Genomic DNA, 19,015 nt, shown 5'->3' with positions numbered 1-19,015 from the left:
ACCTGAATAACAAAAAAAGTCTAGGTAAATTAATAGCTCTTATACCATCTCAGGGAGTCCCCGGCTGATGCAAATGGTTAACGTACTCGGCTGCTAACCAAAAGGCTGAAGGTTTGAGTCCATCCAGAGATTCCTCAGAAGAAAGGCATGGCAATCTACTTCTGAAAACTTGGCCATTGAAGACTCTATGAAGCACGGTACCATTTTGACACACATGGAGTCACCATGAGTCGGACTGGTTAACTGGTATACCATCTAAATTTTTATTCTCCAGCTGAATCCTGGGCTTTGGTTTTACCTGGGACTAATGGCTAACCCAGCTGTTTCCTCCTTCCCTTGGCTCCCAGCATCACTGTCCCTCCCTTCCCTCTATTCTGGTGTGTTCAAAGGGAGAAAATCATTTAAATAGAGGGCTAGGACAAGCATAATGAATTAAATACAGTTTCTAGGAGAAAATAGGCATCAGATGATGGATCCCAAATCCAGGTCTTGGCTGAGTGTTGCATTACCCACCTCATCACTTCCCTCCCTCAACGAGATGATTGTACTTTTGTGTTAACTGAAATGAATCCTCCCCCAGGGAGGCTGCCTACGTCATCTTAATTCTTCCAGTTGCATTTTCTTTTGTCCTTTTTGAATACAAGGATTTTCCCCCATTATTTTCTTCATGATATCAGACTACACTTCTCCCTTTTACAATATATTTGAATCTTCTCAATGATGTTAATAGCATTGATCAGGTGCAGAAAACAGAAGGCCACTCATAGTACAAATGCCATTTGCAAGGAATCCTAGAAGTGGACATCAGAAATGACCTTAGGGATTATATAGGGTCATTTTGACAGCCAGGAGCTTAGCTTGTTTATACGAGGTACACAGAGAAATCGTCTCCTGGTTCCTAGTCCAGTGCTTTTCTGCAATACTATGTTTTGATTTGCTCTTTTAAGAAAACACAGGCATGAAATGTATATAATTGTCATTTCAGATACTAAAGCTAAAAAGTACCAAAATTGTTCTCAGTAAGAATATGTAGCATATGTAAAAGTAAAAACAGAAAAGAAAGCCCATAAAACATATCATCCCCATGCACTAAATTCCAGAGTAGTAATGTGACCATTCAGGCATGATAGCATGGCTGGATCTTCCTGGTGTGAAATGTTAGGAAGTTTCATACTGTACCACAACAATAAGAGAATTTTACTGAATTTTACTCTGTACCTAGGACTTAATATATATTATTACATATGTATTATATATCATTCATGTCCTATAGAGTTGCTGTGTGTCAGAATCAACTTGATGGCACACAATGACAACATATTTCATTTAACTCTTACTTTATCCAAGGAGGTAAATGTTATCATGTCCATTTTAAAGATGAGAAAACTGAGGCTCAGGAAGCACAAGCCCATGCTCTTTTTACTACACCATTTCTTTCTTTTATTGCATTAACCACACCTTCTTTTTCTCTCTCCTTTTTAAGCTTTCTAGAAGGTTAATATTATTGGGCCACAATGAAAGGAAAGGCCACCTCAATGTTTTTCTAACTTTTAATACCTAATTAAAGATTTATATACTCATTCAACAAAGGATTTTGAAGGCCTGCTCTATGCCAAGAACTGTTCTACGTGGGGATTCCATGGCAAAAAAATACAAACACAGCATCTTGCTCATGGAGCTTACATTCTAACAGAGAAGACAGGCAACAAACAAACATTTTTTAATATACAAGGCAATTTTAGATTGCAAGAGTGCCATGAAAGATCTAAAAAATGGGTGATGTCACAGACAGAGACTAGAGGTGAAGAGCTACTTTAAATGGACCTGGATAGACCTTAGGTAGGTGGAGAGATGACATTTGAGCTGACACCTAAATAAAGAGAAGAAATGAGTCGTGCAAAAAGCCAGGGAGGTGCACTTACAGGCAAAGGAAACAGTAAGTGCAAAGACCCTGAGGTCCAAATAAGCCGATTGTTGAGGAACTAAAAGAAGAAAGCCAGTGTGGCTGAGGAAATGAGAAGGAAAATATCCAAATGTTCGTCCCCTGTGCTAATAGGATAGAGTGCCCTCCTCGCTTCCTAAATTGTAATATCAAGCTAGATCTCACAAGTGTGGCATGACTTTTAGTTCCAGGAGAAGAAAATGTGTAATGGCTTCTCCTCTTTCATCCTGTGTTCAGGAGCTGTCTTTGATGTTCTAAGGAAGCTGTGGTGTACTGGGCTCTGAGAAGGAAGACGCAGCTGGAGAGGTAGGGTGGTTTATGACTATTTTCATTAGTACGTCATTTGGCAAAACTTTATTTTTTATTATTGCATGGATAAACTAAGAGTTTCCATGTATTTCTTAATCCCCATCATGCCAGTGAGGAATTAAAAAAAGTCAATCAGCTTTCCAACGGTTTTGTAAGTGGACTGGAATTCACCCTGCTTCTACATCAAGTTGAGCCCCTCCCACCTGACATCACCTCTCTCTCACACACCAAAATGACCAGATGCATTATCTAGGGATATGTTATCTATTTATCTGTGGTCACACTCACGGCCAGGTCTTGTTTTCAGAGACTAACTATACTTCTAATCAAGTTGATTTTTTCCCCAGTTTCTTCCCAAGGTGTGGCTAAGCACAGAGAAGCCCAAGAGTCCTCAGGGAGCTGAGGAATATGTAATTCAGACCTTATCTCACAAAGTGGCTTCATTTAATGCACATCTAAGAGACAGCTTGCTTTCCTTTCAAGGAAAGTGTTGAGACACAGAGAGAGAGAAAAAGAGGGAGGGAGAGAGAGATCTTTTGCTCCTTCCTACCCCAGTGGCATAATGGTTATACACTAAGCTGATAACCAAAAGGTTGGCAGTTCAAACCCACCAGTGGCTCTCTGCTCCCATAAAAATTACAGCCTAGGAAAACCTATGGGGCAGTTCTGCTCTGTCACATGGGGTCTATGAGTCAAAAACGACTCAATGACACACACCAACAACCTTGAAGTAAATGTGGCAGGGTGAATAAGCACTCCCCAAAACCATACTTGAAGAACTATAGGTAGTTGGGCCTTACCCCAGAACTGTGTTTCTTCTGCTATGAGGCTAGATTTCCAGTTTTTATTTCACTGACAGGGGATTTTGAAAGTAACCACTTCTGTAAAGAGGCTGTGAGGAGGAAGTTTTGCAAGAAGAAATGGGGCAAAGATAAGGCAGATTTTGTCGGTGGGAAAATATTTAGTAAACAGCAGAGACGGTTAAAGGCAAAACTCAGGAAGTTTTGCTCATGAACACTTTCATTTCCCAACACACTATAATATTCATCAAATACTCATCAGAGCTTTCAGAGTTGTGTGTACATGTAGTCCCCAACTTACAACAGGGTTCCTTTCCAGTAACTATTCCATCGTTAAAGTGGTTCTGATAAGTCAAATGCCTCTTTTTCTTTTTTTAGTTTTCATTATTATTGCCTTTTATTATCAGTATCTTTATAAATCAGATCTTTATTTGTCTTTGGGGGTTGGAAACATTACATCTGAGAATGATAACATCAGCAAATTACATGCTGCAATGTAAGTATGTAGTACATATTACTAACAATAAGATGGACAAAAGAAAAAAAAGGATGGTCATAAGTGTGGTTCATCGTAGCTCGAATATGTTGTAAATTGGACACTACCTGTATATGCGTGTGCATATGTGTGTGTGCATGTGTCTACGTGCATGTGTGTGGATGGTGACACTTGTGTGAAGGTGAGCAGAGGTAAGAATAGCAGCAGCAAACAAAGATGGCTGGTTAAAGGCATATCATGCAAACACATATTGATCTCCAAGAATTGTGATTGTAAAGTTTGGAGAAAAAAATCCATGGACTATAGGGGTCGTTGTTGTTGTTGTTAGGTGCTGTCAAGTCTATTCTGACTCACAGTGACCCCATGTAACAGAGTAGAACTGCTCCACAAATCTGCCTGCACCAGGCTCAGGAGTTGGTATGGAGGGCAGGGATGGAGCATTTGAAGTCAACGCAGCGGGTCTATAGACAGAGGAGAATAGGTAAAACTGAGACACACGGGAATTGTGTGGAAGGAGGGAAGGGGGGAAGAGAAGATAAAGAAGATTAAATGAGAAAGATATGTCTATATCAAGAATGATAAAGTGCTGCTAACAATTTAATCTGAGAAACTAAGATTGAGAGTAATTCCAACCAAGCCAAATCATTATCAACCACATGAATTTCTTACTGATTTGTCTTCCCTTCTTTCTCCTGACAAAATCTTGACTCTAGGGGTTCAGAGACAGACATTAAGAGAATTTAAGAAAAGGACTCAGTTGACGGGAGGATGGGAAACAGCAGCAGGACCACTACAGGTAACTAATGACCAAATTGACCATAATTAGACTTCTTCTATAAAGAATATTTTTCTCATATTTAATATTAAATGACTCTAAATATGTGAAAATTTTTAAATATGTGAAAAAATGCATATAGGTGGAAAAAATGCAAGAGAACATTCTTCTTAAATGGTAAAAGTACATTCCAATATAACATATTATTAAAACTGGATTTTATAATGGCTTCAGAAACTTTTTTTTCTTTGCCGAAGTAGATGAGCTATATTTTTACTTGGGGATTATAATTATTTTTAATTTAATATATAGTTAGGTATTAATGTAATTACTACCCTATAAGTACAAAGAATAATAAAGAGAAAGTTCTACCTATTATCAGACATAATAAAGCTTTTATAATTGCATAATCACTTATCGAAAGAAAAAGACTAATTATGAATTTGGGGTGATACTTTGAAATTAAAAACATGGTTTTTTTTTTTGTTTTTTTTTTTTACCAAAGAGTCTAAAAATAATGTGTAAATACAGATCAGGGATAGAAATACGTGTAATTACAATTACAAATATTAAAAGTAATAAGTCCTCTATAGGAAATAAGTATTGAGCCCATTTAGAAAAAGAAAGTATAAATACCACATGAGGTTGATACTTGTGCTACTAGAAATAATCATAATTTATTGGAATGCCCTTATTTCTAGTACATCTTTCACTTACAAAGCGCTTTAATATCATGCAACAGCACTCGGGTTCATAATTCTGCCAGATGGACAAGGGATGGTTCATTTTCTACACTGTGTGCTTTATTCGAAAATAGAAACACAGGGATGGAAGCATTTTGCACAAGGACAAAAGCCTGCCAGAAGTTCAGCTGGCCTCGACTTTTCTGTATTAGAGAACAGAATTTCTCTCAAGGGTCACAATTACCGTCTTACTGAAACAAACCCTTATGAAAATGCCTTTCCACGTTTTGTACTTTTGTGGCCGTGTGTGCCAAAAGGTAAGTGAGCATCAACTGAATGTTGGGAGCCAGACTGGCCCGGCAGAGAACAGTGAGATATACTTTCAAAACATTCGCATCTCTCCTACTGAGGGAAAGCATCTAATGTTACCTTGAAAGTCCCTTAGCCAACTAGACTTAACAGAATCCAAGAAATGCCAGCAGAGATCAGTTCCAGTTAATCCCTAATTTGTTGCAATGAGAAAAAGGAAGGCATCTTCTCTTCTGTAAGGCAGAATATCATGGTTTCATTAACTGTTACTGCAACAGCTCTCACATCGCCACAAACACACACAATCTCAAATGAACACTTACTGCAAACACACCTGGGGAAACAGATACAGGGATAGGTGATGAGATTAAATGTGCCATTTTGCTCCCAATCTTCAGCTAGTCAGAAACTTCTGGCAAGTTTACTGGACTTAAGAGGAAATGGTCCAGCTTCCAAATAAAGTTGGCGTTCACCTTATCTGAATGGTGTTGGGGCACAGGACTGCTCCAGCTATGTCGTCAGTCAAAAATCAGTGTTATTTTCTGACACTTTCAGCACATTTCCCGAACCATGGGGCACGCTCACTATATAATAATTTCCCGGAATTCTCCATTTAAAATGCATGTAAGACAGGTGGCTTCACCCGCCACTTCTCTGACGCTTTCAGAGAAATTAATTAAGTTGGCTGGGGGAAAGAGGTATGAGACGGTCCTTCTGGTGAGCGTGTTTAATCAGACCATGCTGCCTCTGAGGCAAGAGAGGCAGCCTCTTCAATATTTAAGGGGTCTCACCTCCCTTGCCCAGCCCCACCAGCGTGCACAGGGCTGCAGATAAACTCACCTGCCATTCTTGGTCACGATCATTTCATTAGTGACTTCCTTGAACCTCTGCCAGAGAGGTGCATCCTCCAGGATGATCTGAAGTTGCTTCTCTGTAGGGTCACCTTTTTCCCTCCCTGCCTGGAGCTCACTTTCCACCAAGTTGAGGAGGCGAGACACAGTGCTGTCGCTGGCCTTCTGAGAGTCCAGCTCACTCATGGCGGTTGGTCCCTCGCAAACTTACCTAAGAAGCGTTACCCACCTTGCCTGCTTCCACCTCCTTCCTCTCCTCACTTGCCTGCTGTTCAACTCCAGCTGGACAGCACCTGGGGAGCTGGAGAGAAGGTGCCCCTGGCTTTGCCTAAGCTCCTAGTGTGACACCCCTTCAAGTCTCCAAATTATACCACCAACCTGTTAAGCTTTAGCTGGGGAGAGGGTGGAAGGAGGGGAGAGGTAGGGAAGAAAAAGCCCTCTCTTAATTACTCATTGGATCAGGCAGAAGACAGCCAGCTTTTCCATTGGCTGTCGTACCTAGAGTAGACGTTTAAGAAGAGCACTCCATCCAAATTATCAGGCTTTTATCTTGTTGTACCTGAAGAGGTCTAATCGGTGTATTGAGGGACCATTTTCCCATTAATTAAAATTGTTCCAGGCCCAGACTGTAATAATCAGGCAAATCATGTTTGTGGATAAATCACAGCATGTGGCACCTATAAAGGAGGTCCTGGAGAGAATCAACAAACTTCTTAATACCAACCCAGGCTGGCCTGATACAGTTGGGAAAATAAACCTTTCACTGTTCTCTAGCACCTTAGATTGAGGATGAGGCCCTGGAGAGAACAACACATACATGGAAGGTCAAAGGCACTGTGCCAAGAACATGACAACATATCAGGGACTGCAGGCAGATGTTCTGTGTGGCAGCAGCTCAAGGGCCAGAGTTCGGGAGAGAAGAAAAGAGCTAAAGACCTCTTTCTCCCAGTGTACCCCCATCTCTATCCTGAGGGATTCCATCACATGCTCACACCCTACTAATTTTAAGGGCGCTGATCACCTCCTACAAACAGCAGAGCTCTGAACTTGTCCTTCTTCCTTAGAGTCTAAGGCTCCCAATTTATTTTATTTCCAGCCCTTGCAAAAAAAAAAAAACCACTGCCATCAAGTCAATTGCAACTCATAGCGATCCTATAGGACAGAGTGGAACCGTCCCATAAGGTTTCCAAGGAATGGATGGTGGATTCAAACTGCCAACCTTTTGGTTAGCAGGTGAACTCTTAACCACTGCACCACCAGGGCTCCCAGCCAACCCTTGCCAGAGGGAGAAAAATTCAGCTAGCATCAGATTAAACTCGCTAAGAATGCACTCTGCTCCAATGAGTAATAATAATGCTTTTTACATCATTATGCAGAGCAATTTTGATTCTCCATCCAGAAAGTCAACCTGGCTTTCCCTCTAGACAGCCCAAGGTCTGTTCTGGAATTCCAGGGTAAATCCTCACATTCCCTGGGTAGATAACTACTAGCTGAAAACTTTTCTTCTACCTATAACACACAGTACTAATGTAAGGAAAGGCAGTAGCAGAGGTAACTCTACTTACTGCAGATCCTGGGGGTTGTGAGTTGGTCCTTGATTACAACAGAAAGTAAGAAAATCAGGACCAAGGGAAAATGAAAGCAAAAAAGTAAGATGAAGTCAGGGTAAGGATAATACATAAAATGCCTCCAATACATTCATCCAGCACCTGTTGTTGTTGGGTGCCGTCAAATCGATTCCAACTCATAGCAACTTCATGTGACTGAGTAGAAATGCCCCGTAGGGTATTCTTGGCTATAATCTATACAGAAGCAGATGGTCAGGTCTTTCTTTCACAGAGCCACTGGGTGGGTTCGAACCACCAACCTTTCAGTTAGCAGCCAAGAGCTTAACCATTTTGCCACCAGGACTCCCTTATCCAGTGCCAAATATTTATGAAGCATCATATACAATGATGAACAAAACAAAAACAGCCCTGATCTTATGAAATGAACAATCTGATAGAGAAGATAAATTATATAAAGTAATCAACATCTTAGAAATTATCAATAATGATAAGTGCTATAAAGACTATGTAAAAAGGTGAGGCAGTAAAGAAAAATTTGTGTGAGGTGGGGTGAGGAGGATCCTAATTAAATGAGGTAGTGTGGAAAGGCTTCTCGGAGGAGCAGACATTTTGGCTGAGACCAAAAGATGACAAGGATCAGGGAAGAGTCTAGAGAGAAGAGTCTCAGGCAGAAGCGCCACATGTGAAGTGTGGTGACAATGCTACACTGCCGGCTTTGAAGACGCAGAAAGGAACTACAAGCCAAGGAACACAGGCAGCCTCTAGAAGCTGGAAAAGGCAAGAAAACAGATTCTCCCCTAAAGACTCCAAAAGGAATGCAGGCCTGCAGACCCCTTGATTTAGCTCAGCAAAACTGATTTCAGACTTCTGACCTCCAGAACTGTAAGATAATAAATTCATTTTGTTTTAAGCCATTAAGTTTGTGGTAACTTTTTACAACAGCGATAGGAAATGAATACAAAGACCATGAGACATCTAAGAAGAGATTTCAAGAAGACATAGCTTAGAACTGTGTGAGAATTGTGGCTCTGAACTTCCTAGCAGCCAATGCAAAGAGGGAGAATACAATCTGTCATATATTTTACTGTGCTCATAAAATAAGCCATTTGCTCAGTGGAGGCTTTCCCTCTCCTAATGCTTAAACCTGAGAGAAATTTCTTTCATGAATATTTATAGATGTTATGGATTGAACTGTGTTGGAATCCTAGCCCCTATACCCATGAATGTTGTTGTTGTGTGCCGTCAATTCCAACTCTAAGGTAATGTAATTGCCATACATCTAATGTCATGTAATCACATTCCAATGAAGCCTAATGTAATGCAATCATCTTCCATAATTCAAGCTAATGTAATATAATCAATCAGTTGAGATCATACCAGTGTTGGGTGGATCCTAAATCTAATCACGTCTTCCTTATAAGAAAACCAGAATAAACACAGAGGCGCACACCCACAGAGGCCATGTGAGAAAATCTACAAGCCAAGGAACGAAAAAGTGCCCGGGACTACCTACTGGGAAGGAACTGACATGGCCAAGACCCTGATTTGGACTTCTAGCCTCCAGAACTGTGATTAAACTAACTTCTGTTCTTCAAAGCCACCCACTTGTGGATTTCTGTTATAGCAACACTAGGTATCTAAGATAATAGAGAAAACAGTGTGTGACAAAGTGAACAATATTCCCCCAGACAGTTCATAACGACCAACAAGATGAGGATCCCTGCCTTCAAAGAGTTTTACCATCTAGGAGGTGGGAAAAAAAGGCATGTGCCATCCAGGGAATTCACCAATACAGAGATATGCAAAATGTTTTGGAAACACCAATAAGGGAGAAATGAAGTAAATAAGCCTATTTGCTTTTTATCATTCTTATTCAAAACAACGTGTTCCTGATAACCAGGTTAGGGCATGAATCTCTTTAGCCAATGGGCCCTATCAAGAATGACTCTTACAGAACAGCACATGCAATAAAGTTACAGACTGCATGGTAGTAACACTGAGACAGAGCCTTCCAGCAGTCTCCTCTCTTCATTTTGGTTCTGCTCTGCCTAAGCAATGACTCTCATCTCCAGCCACTGTCCACACCTGAATTCTGCACTATATTAGGTTTAATAGATTCAACCACGTGAAATTGCTGATAGCTAACCTCTTTTTACCTACAAAAACAAGCAATTTCATATGGTACCTCCTAATAGGTAGATCTGAAACTAATAGCCATAATATGCTAATTTTATATGGTTAACTAGTTATATGTATAACTAATACATCTATATTACAAAATCTTTTTATTTGGATCATTGTTTTCTAATTACTAAGTATCTTACTGTAGAAAATTTTGGAAAACATAGGCAATAAAAATAAAAGCTATCCATTATCTCAACACCCAGAGATGACCTCTGCTAACAAGTTTAGTGTAGATATTTTTGTTCTTTGCAGATATATGTGTACTTTTTCCTTTTAAAAAAGGGATTGTAAAATACTTCTAGTTAAGCATAGCAGAGTAAACATATTCTTTTATATCTGTTCCCCACCAAATCTCTCTAAAACAGCAGGAAGGTAATTTACAATTGAAACCCAAAAAGCCAAGAGTACAGAAGAGGAAACAGCAGCAGATGAGAGATGTCAACAAAATTTTGGGAACTGACAAAATAAATGAGTGTGTGGTAACTGATGAAGCAGATTCGAGAAAGTTGAAACCTAAGCTACTAAGGAAAAAGCCAGTAAGAAGCAAGCTGATTTGTGCCACCAAACCTGTTGCCATCAAGTTGATTCCAACTCATAGCGACCCTATAGGAGAGAGGAGAACTGCCCTCATACAGTTTCCAAGGTGTGGCTGGTGGATTCAAACTGCCGACCTTTTGGTTAGCAGTCAAACTCTTAACCACTATGTCACCATGGCCACAGAACTCTGAAATACCTCAGGTATCTCTAAAAGGACGGGGCAGTTCTGGCTAGGACCAAATAGGACGATATCTTGAAATTTTTGTATATAAATAGTTAACCTTCAAGATCCCTACCCCTCAGCCAGGCATCTGTCCCTCCCTTATTATAGCAGAAAACAAAAGATTTATTTTCTGAGGAGACTGGATTTGAAAGGATTTGTACTCAGAGACACCAGGTACTGATGAGGGCAGGGGTGGGGTCCATATTGAAAACAGGGGGATTAAGACATACTCCTTAAGTATGGACCACAACTACCACAGCCTCCACTAGACTGAGTCCAGTACAACTAGACGGTGCCCAGCTACCACCAATGACTGCTCTGACAGGGATCACAATACAGGGTCCCGGACGGAGCTGAAGAAAAATGTAGAACAAAATTCTAATTCACAAATAAGACCACACTTACTGGCCTGACAGGACTGGAGAAACCCCGAGAGTATGGTCCCTGGACACCCTTTTAGCTCAGTAATGAAGTCACTCCTGAGGTTTACCCTTCAGCCATGATTAGGTAGGCCCATAAAACAAAACGAGACTGAAGGGGCACACAAGCCCAGGGGCAAGAAGTAGAAGGCAAGAGGGGACAGGAAAGCTGGTGATAGGGAACCCAAGGTCGAGAAGGGAGTGCTGTCGTGTCATGGGGTTAATAACCAATGTCACAAAACAATATGCATACTAATTGTTTAATGAGAAGCTAATTTGTTCTGTAAACCGTCATCTAAAGTACAATAAATAAATTTTTAAGCCACATTCCTTACATAAGAGACTTGACAATTTCTCAATGAAATGGCTCATCCCCAAATTACCACTCACCCCAATCAAGTGGTGAAAGCCAACATTTGTAAAGCTCTGTCCACACACATAGGCATTCCATCACTTTTATACACCTCACCCTTTAGTATGATCAGACAGTAATGGATCATCAGACATCACTCATGGAAGTCAGAGACCAAAACAAACAAACAAATTAAAAAAGGAACTCTGAGAAACAGAAACCTTGCAGGGAACAGAAGATAACAAAAGAATATAAACAAAATCATAATTATTATCCACTTAAAGACAGGATAAAATATCAGCTTCATAAAATAAGACATGGAACTATAAGAAAGAAAGAAAAGGAGAAATAATGAAGGAAGGAAGGAAAGAAGAAAGGAAGGAAGGAAAAAAGGACTAGAGGACAAAATAGCATACTTGGAAATTTAAAACATCAAAACATAAATTTAAAATTCAACATAAGTTTAGAAAATAGAATTAAATAAATCTCTAAGAAATTAAAACAAAATAACAGTTCCAAAAGAAAGAACAGAGAAAATAAAAGGGTGGAAAGTCTCCAAGAAATAATACAAGAAAAGTTCCCAGAATTGAAGCATATATCTCTCCAAATTGAAAGATCCACTAAGAACCCAGCACAATTAATGAAAAAAGATCTACACCAAGACATGCACATCTTCATGAAATTTTAACCACTGGTGATAAGAGAAAATCATAAAAATCTTCTAGAGAAAAAGTAGGTCATATACAAAAAATCATAAATAATAATACCACCAGCCTTCTCAATAACAACCCTGAAAGCTATAAGAAAATTGAGTAATGCCTTCACAATTCTGATGGAAAATGATTAATGTAGAATTGTATACCTATCCAAGCTATCAAGTGTGAGACTAGAATAAAGACATTTTCAGACCTACAAGGTTGTAAAAATTTTATCTCCCATGTACTCTTTCTCAGAACTTTCTAGAGAATGTGCGTTAGCAAAATAAGGGAGTAAACCAAGAAAAGACAGCAACACGTGAAGTATATGAAACAGGGGACCCAACACAGGAGAAAAAGTCCCAGGATGAAACTGTAACCATTGTACAGACAAATGTCAGTGGAAGGCTAGGATTCACGAAGACAGAAGAAATGGAGGATGTCTTAGTTATCCAGTGCTGTTAGAAATACTATAAGCAGGTGGTTTTAACACAAATATATTTTCTCACAGTTAGGAGGCTAGAAAACCACCACCCACATTGAAGCTGGAGCTGGAATGCTAACAGAGGGGTTTCACTTTTGAAAATGGAATGATAGATTACCTGATGTGTTTGACTTTATCAAGAGGCATTTATAGGTTTAGTGGACAGTTTGCAGTTGAATTAGTAATAGGTACATGTACTAGTTTACGGCTGCTGTCTAACAAATTACCACACATTTAGCAGTTTAAAACAACATAGTTAGTCTCTCACAGTTTCAATGAGCCAGAAGTCCAGGCACAGCTTAGCTGGGCTCCTTGCTCTGAGTCTCACATGGCTGAAATCAAGGTGTTGCCAGGGCTGCCATCTTGTCCGGGGCTCAGCGTTCTCCTCCAAGCTCTGTCAGATTGTTGACAGAATTCCACTGTTGTAGGACTGAGATGCTCAGCTCCTAGAGGCCACACTACTTTATCAGCTGTTCAGAACTTGCTTTCTTCCTTGAGGCTGCCAGGAGAGCATCTGCTGCTGCTCCTTGTCTCTTATAAGGGCTCACCTGATTAGGCCAGACTTACCCAGGATAATCTCCCTTATATTCACTCAAAGTTCACTGATTAGGGACACTAATTACATCCACAAAATCGCTTTTGCCATGTAATCTAACAAAATCATGGGAACAATATCCCATCGTTTCCAGAGGTCCTGCCAGGACAGGGGAAGGGAACTACACAGAGTGTGTGCACTTCAAGGAGGTAATCTTGGGCACCATCTTAGAGTTCTGATTGCCATAGTACATTACAAACAAACAATCAAGAACATGAATGAAACCTGGAGAGTATGGCCCCCAGACACTGTTATAGCTCAGTACTGAAGTCACTCCTGACGCTCACCCTTCAGCCAAAGATTAGACAGGCCCATAAAACAAAACTTGACTAAATGGGCACATCAGCCCAGGGGCAAGGATGAGAAGGCAGAAAGGGACAGGAAAGCTTGTAATGGGGAACCCAAGTTCAAGAAAGGGAGAGTACTGACATGTCGTGGGGTTGGCAACCAATGTCACAAAACAATATATGCATTGTTTAATGAGAACTAATTTGCTCTATAAACCTTCATCTGAAGTATAATTTTAAAAAATTTTTGTTAAAGAAAATCAATGAAAAGAACACTGAAGCAACTATGAACTACAAGAGAAAAAAACAAGTTGTCCAAAAAACATAGTCATAGTATACTACAGCCCAGCTGAGAAAAGTTATAAAAACGAATTGTAAAAATTGTAAGTTGAATATTGATTTTTTAAAAAATATAACTATACTAGAATGATGAGAGGAGGAGAAACTTGTATTGTGGAGGAAAGATGCGTGCTGAAGTCTCATCTTCCATAGCAGGAAGATAGTGAATAAGTCTAAAATTTAAAAATCCAGAAACAGCAGCATTTAGAAATCTGCAGCTAAATGGCAGAAGTGACTGCAAAAAGAGGAAAGTGGCTGCCTCTGGAGAGGGCAGCAGATAAAGGTGGGTTCTTTTTCTTGTAATAAATTTTTAACCATACAAGTAAGTGCTAGTTAGATTGTTACTTTGCAAGCTTTTTTAATTTAATGATACACAAAGAATATTTTCCCAGGTTATCAAATAATTTTCTACATTGTTATTTTGATTCCAAGATATTCCATCTTAGAAGTGTGCCTGTTTTATCTAACCAATGGTCTGTTGTTATACACTTGCTGCTTCTCCATTTTTTATAATTTTAAACAATTAGATGAAAATTCTGGACAATAAACACTTGGGAACAGCCATGATGTTTTCTTACACTGTATTTTTGGAAGTAGTTCTAATTGAAAAGAATAAAATTGTGCCAAGCACTTTACATGCATCATCTTATTTAACCCATATAACAATCCTATCAGGTAAGTGCTATAATTATATATATTTTAGAGGTGACAAAATTAAAGCTCAGAGTGGTGAAGTAATTTGCACTGGTCATATAGCTAATGCACAGTAAGGCCAGTATTTGAGCCCAGGGAGTAGAATCCCAGAGCTCACACTCTTAACCACTATGTTATACTGAACGCTTACTATGTACCAGGTGCTGGATGACATGTTTTATAGACATGATCTCATATAACATGCAGCCTTGTAAAGTGTGTTGTTTTGTTTTTAAATGAGGAGAACACTGAGGCTGTAGGGACTACGTATTTTCCCATGTCATGTGCCAGGTAAACGATAAAGCCATTTCAACCTGGGTCCTTCTCAGTCCAAAGGCTGGGTACCAATTTGTAGTCCAAACAGACAGGCTTTATTTTAACCCATTTATCTCCAGGAATTTATTCATTCAACATTTTAATGAGAAAATTAGGATAATCACATTATCTCCAAATTACAGATTAAAAAAACTAGGTAAGAGAGGAAATGAGTGATTGTTCTATAAGTAATGAACCAGGAGAAGAGTTAGAAAAATAATGATCCTCCCATCCCCAGTTAGTCTCACCCTGGACACAAATCATCCCAGTGTACAAATCATTTCACTTTTAGGGAAGCAGGAAGAAAACTTTCTCATGAGTGCCCCTCAATTCCCTTGTCGGGCTGGGATGGTTAACAGGGAGCTAGCCTTCCCTTATCCCATTGTACATCCTTCAACCACAGAAATTCTTCTCTGTGTGTTATATATATATATTGCGCTGCCATGGAAGTTTCTGTTAGGGAAAAAAAAAGTGGGGAGGGAAGTAGTCTTATGTTTTAAAATGCATACATGTAGAGGGTGGAGCCAAGACGGTAGAGTAGTCAGATGCTTTCTATGGTCCCTCTTACAACAAATACCTGAAAAGAACAAGTGAATCAATTATATATGACAATCAGGAGCCCTGAACATCAACGGCAAAGTTGAGGGATCAGACTGAGTGGCAGGGAGAGGGAGAGATGGTTCGGAAGTAGCAAGGAGTTGCCAGACCTGACCCAGCAGGAGCCAGAGCCCTTCAGGCTGGATAAGCTTGTGTGCGTGATGAGGCAAGTAGTGCTCAGGAGGCATTTTCACATCAGGTGAGACCCAGCGGCACTACTTGGCCATCCAGAACCAGTGAGAAGCAGCCTTCAATCAGCAAAAGATAAGTACTTGCATCTGACCTACCCCCAGATCAAAAACACCTCCCTAGGGAAAAACCTCTCTCCCATTTACCTCCCCCCTCCCCGCTCTGCACTGGGTCTGTGGTGGCTTCAGCGATTGCCGAGTCCCCTGGGGCGGAAGTAGGACCCGTCACGTACCCTGAGCCATTCTCCCAGCCTTGGAGAGGGAAAAAATTAACAAACGGGAAACAATGATCTGCCGGCTCCCCTAAGCCAGGAACTCAGGGTAGGCACAGCTCCTTTGCCTAGCCACAGTCATAAGGGGTCCACAGTCTTTGAGTGCCTTTCACTCCTGCATAGACTTGTGTGGGCCCATTTCAACAGCATAGGCCCTGATTACCACAGTACAACAGGGTATATACCTGAAGTTTAACTTCAAATGTTTCAGATGTGAAGTAGCAGGTTCATGACATTTGATACTGCTCTGCCCATTAAGCAGGATCTTCGCCTACCCACATCAAGGGCCTGAGGACTGGTGGCTCCACCTACGCAATCTAGCCACCTGTGATAGGGGTACAAGAATAAGTGTTGCCCCCCAGTCCTTACAACTAACTGCACTGGGTGCTCACAGTCCAGCTGCAAAACCCACCCACTTATGTGCTCTAGGGTACAGGGACACACTTTCCTCCCAGACACTCAGGGGCAGCCGTCAGCCCCGTGCCTTGCTCAGCATGTGACCCCTCCTACTGCAGCCAGATGCCTGTGCCTATACCAATCACCCATGCCAGTCTAGGACTGTAGGTGAGAGCCCACACCACACACTTGGTGACCAACTACCTAGTCACCTGAGCTGAATCCATACAAGAAAATTAAATAGAATCCTGTGCTCACATACTTAGTAAACAGATCTAACCACCTGGCGACAGAACGTTAGAGCTTCAAAGGCACAAATAAACAAGCTCACATCAGTATGTGAGGGCATATCAAAACAAAACAAGAAGCTAGGACACAGTAAGCAAACATAAAATAAATATAATAACTTATTGATGGCTCGGAGACAACAGTCAATATCAAATCACATAAAGAGGCAGACCATGATGGCTCCAGGAAGCTCCCAAAATAAAGAATCAAGAAATTTTCTAGGGGAAGAGAATTACTTGGAATTATCAGAAGCAGAATAAAAATGATTAATGTATAGAACTCTTCAAGTTAAATCAGGAAAGAGATTAGGCAAAATGCAGACAGAGCAATACAGGAACTTAAGAAGATTAGAGAAGAGCACAATGACAAATTTAACAGGCTGCAAGAATCCACAGACAGACAGAAATCCAGAAGACTGACAATAAAATTTCAGAATTATACAACTCAGTAGAAAGTCACAGGAGCAGAACTGAGGCAAATAGAAGTCATAATTAGTGAGATTGAAGATAAAGCACTTGACACTAACTTTATTTGAGGAAAAATCAGATTAAAGGATTTAAAGAAATGAAGAAACCCTACAAATTATGTGGACTCTATCAAGAGGAATAACCTACAAGTGATTGGACTACCAGAACAGGGGAGGGGAGATAACAGAAAATACAGAGAAAATTGTAGAAGATTTGTTGGCAGAAAACTTCCCTGATATTGTGAAACATGAGAACACAGCTATCCAAGATGCTCTTCAAACCCCACACAAGGTAGATCCCAAGAAAAAGTCACCAAGATATATTATAATCAAACTTGCCAAAACCAAAGATAAAGAGAGAATTTTAAGAGTGGCTACGGATAAATGAAAAGTCATCTACAAGGGAGAGTCAATAAGAATAAGCTTGGACTACTCAGCAGAAACCATACAGGCAAGAAGGCAATAAGATGACATATATAAAGCCTTGAAGGAAGAAAACTGCCAGCCAAGAATTATATAGGCAGCAAAACTGTCTCTCAAATACAATGGTGAAATTAGGACACTTTCAAATAAACAGAGAAGTTTAGGGAATTTGCAAAAACCAAACCAAAGTTACAAGAAATACTAAAAGGAGTCCTCTGGTTAGAAAATCAATAACATCAGATAACAACCCAAGACTAGAACACAGGACAGAGCAACCAGGTATCAACCCAGATATGAAAGTCACAAAAATAAATCAAAGCTTAAACACTGAAAATAGGGAAATAGAGATGTCAATACGTCAAAGATGACAACATTAAAACAAAAAAGAGGGACTAAAAAATGTAGACACAGATTTTTCATATGGAGAGGAAGTCAAGGCAATATAAAGAAATAAAACACTGTTTCGTACTTAGAAAAATAGGGGTAAATATTAAGGTAACCACAAAGGAAACTAACAATCCTACACTTCAAAATAAAAAACAATAAAAATATAGACTCAGCAAATACAAAATCAACAACAATGAAAAAGATGAAAAGAAAATGCAAAAAGAAAAACGACTCAGCACAGAAAATTAAGTGGAACAAAGAAACCGTCAACACACACAAAAAGACATCAAAATGACAGCACTAAACTCATGCCTATCAATAATTACGCTGAATGTAAATGGACTAAATGGACTAACAAAGACACAGAGAGTCGCAGAATGGATAAAAAAACACAATCCGTCTACTTTGCTGCCTACAAGAGACACACCTTAAAGACACAAACAAACTAAAACTCAAAGGATGGAAAAATATATATCAAGCAAACAACACTCAAAAAAGAGCAAGAGTGGCACTATTAATCTCTGACAAAATAGACTTTAAAGTAAAATCCACCACAAAGGATAAGGAAGAACACTATATAATGATTAAAGGGTCAATACACCAGGAGGACATAACTATAATAAATATTTACACATCCAATGACAGGGCTCCAAAATACATGAAACAAACTCTGACAGCACTGAAAAGACAGACAGACAGCTCCACAATAATAGTAGGAGACTTCAACACACCACTTTCGGTGAAGGACAGGACATTCAGAAAGAAGCTCAACAAAGATATGGACGATCTAAATGCCACAATCAATGAACTTGATCTCATAGACATATACAGAACACTCCACCCAACTGCAGCCGAGTATACTTTTTTTCCAACGCACATGGAACATTCTCCAGAGTAGACCACATATTAGGCCATAAAGCAAGCCTTAACAAAATCCGAAGCATCAAAATATTACAAAGCATCTTTTCTGACCTAAAGCCATAAAAGTAGAAATCAATAACAGAAAAGGTAAGGAAAAAAAAATCAAACACATGGAAATTGAACAACACCTTGCTCAAAAACTACCGGGTTATAGAAGAAATTAAGAATGGAATAAAGAAATTCATAGAATCGAATGAGAATGAAAACACATCCTACCAGAA

The 19,015-nt window shown here is 39.8% G+C and overlaps 1 protein-coding gene across 1 annotated transcript in view; it reads right to left on the bottom strand.

The window, feature by feature from the left end:
• The window catches only part of TBX19 (T-box transcription factor 19), a 45,654-nt gene extending 34,694 nt beyond the window's left edge, over nucleotides 1-10,960 (bottom strand). The window contains exon 1 of the mRNA XM_004384086.3: nucleotides 6,155-10,960. Within this exon, the coding sequence (XP_004384143.1) occupies nucleotides 6,155-6,351 (197 nt within the window). The 5' untranslated portion in view covers nucleotides 6,352-10,960. The remainder of the gene's footprint in view (nucleotides 1-6,154) is intronic.
• Between the last annotated feature and the right edge of the window lie 8,055 nt (nucleotides 10,961-19,015).

The sequence above is a fragment of the Trichechus manatus genome, unplaced genomic scaffold, assembly GCF_000243295.1.
Source record: "Trichechus manatus latirostris isolate Lorelei unplaced genomic scaffold, TriManLat1.0 scaffold00117, whole genome shotgun sequence".
Taxonomy (NCBI): domain Eukaryota; kingdom Metazoa; phylum Chordata; class Mammalia; order Sirenia; family Trichechidae; genus Trichechus; species Trichechus manatus.
This window is presented reverse-complemented; position numbering and strand designations above follow the sequence as displayed.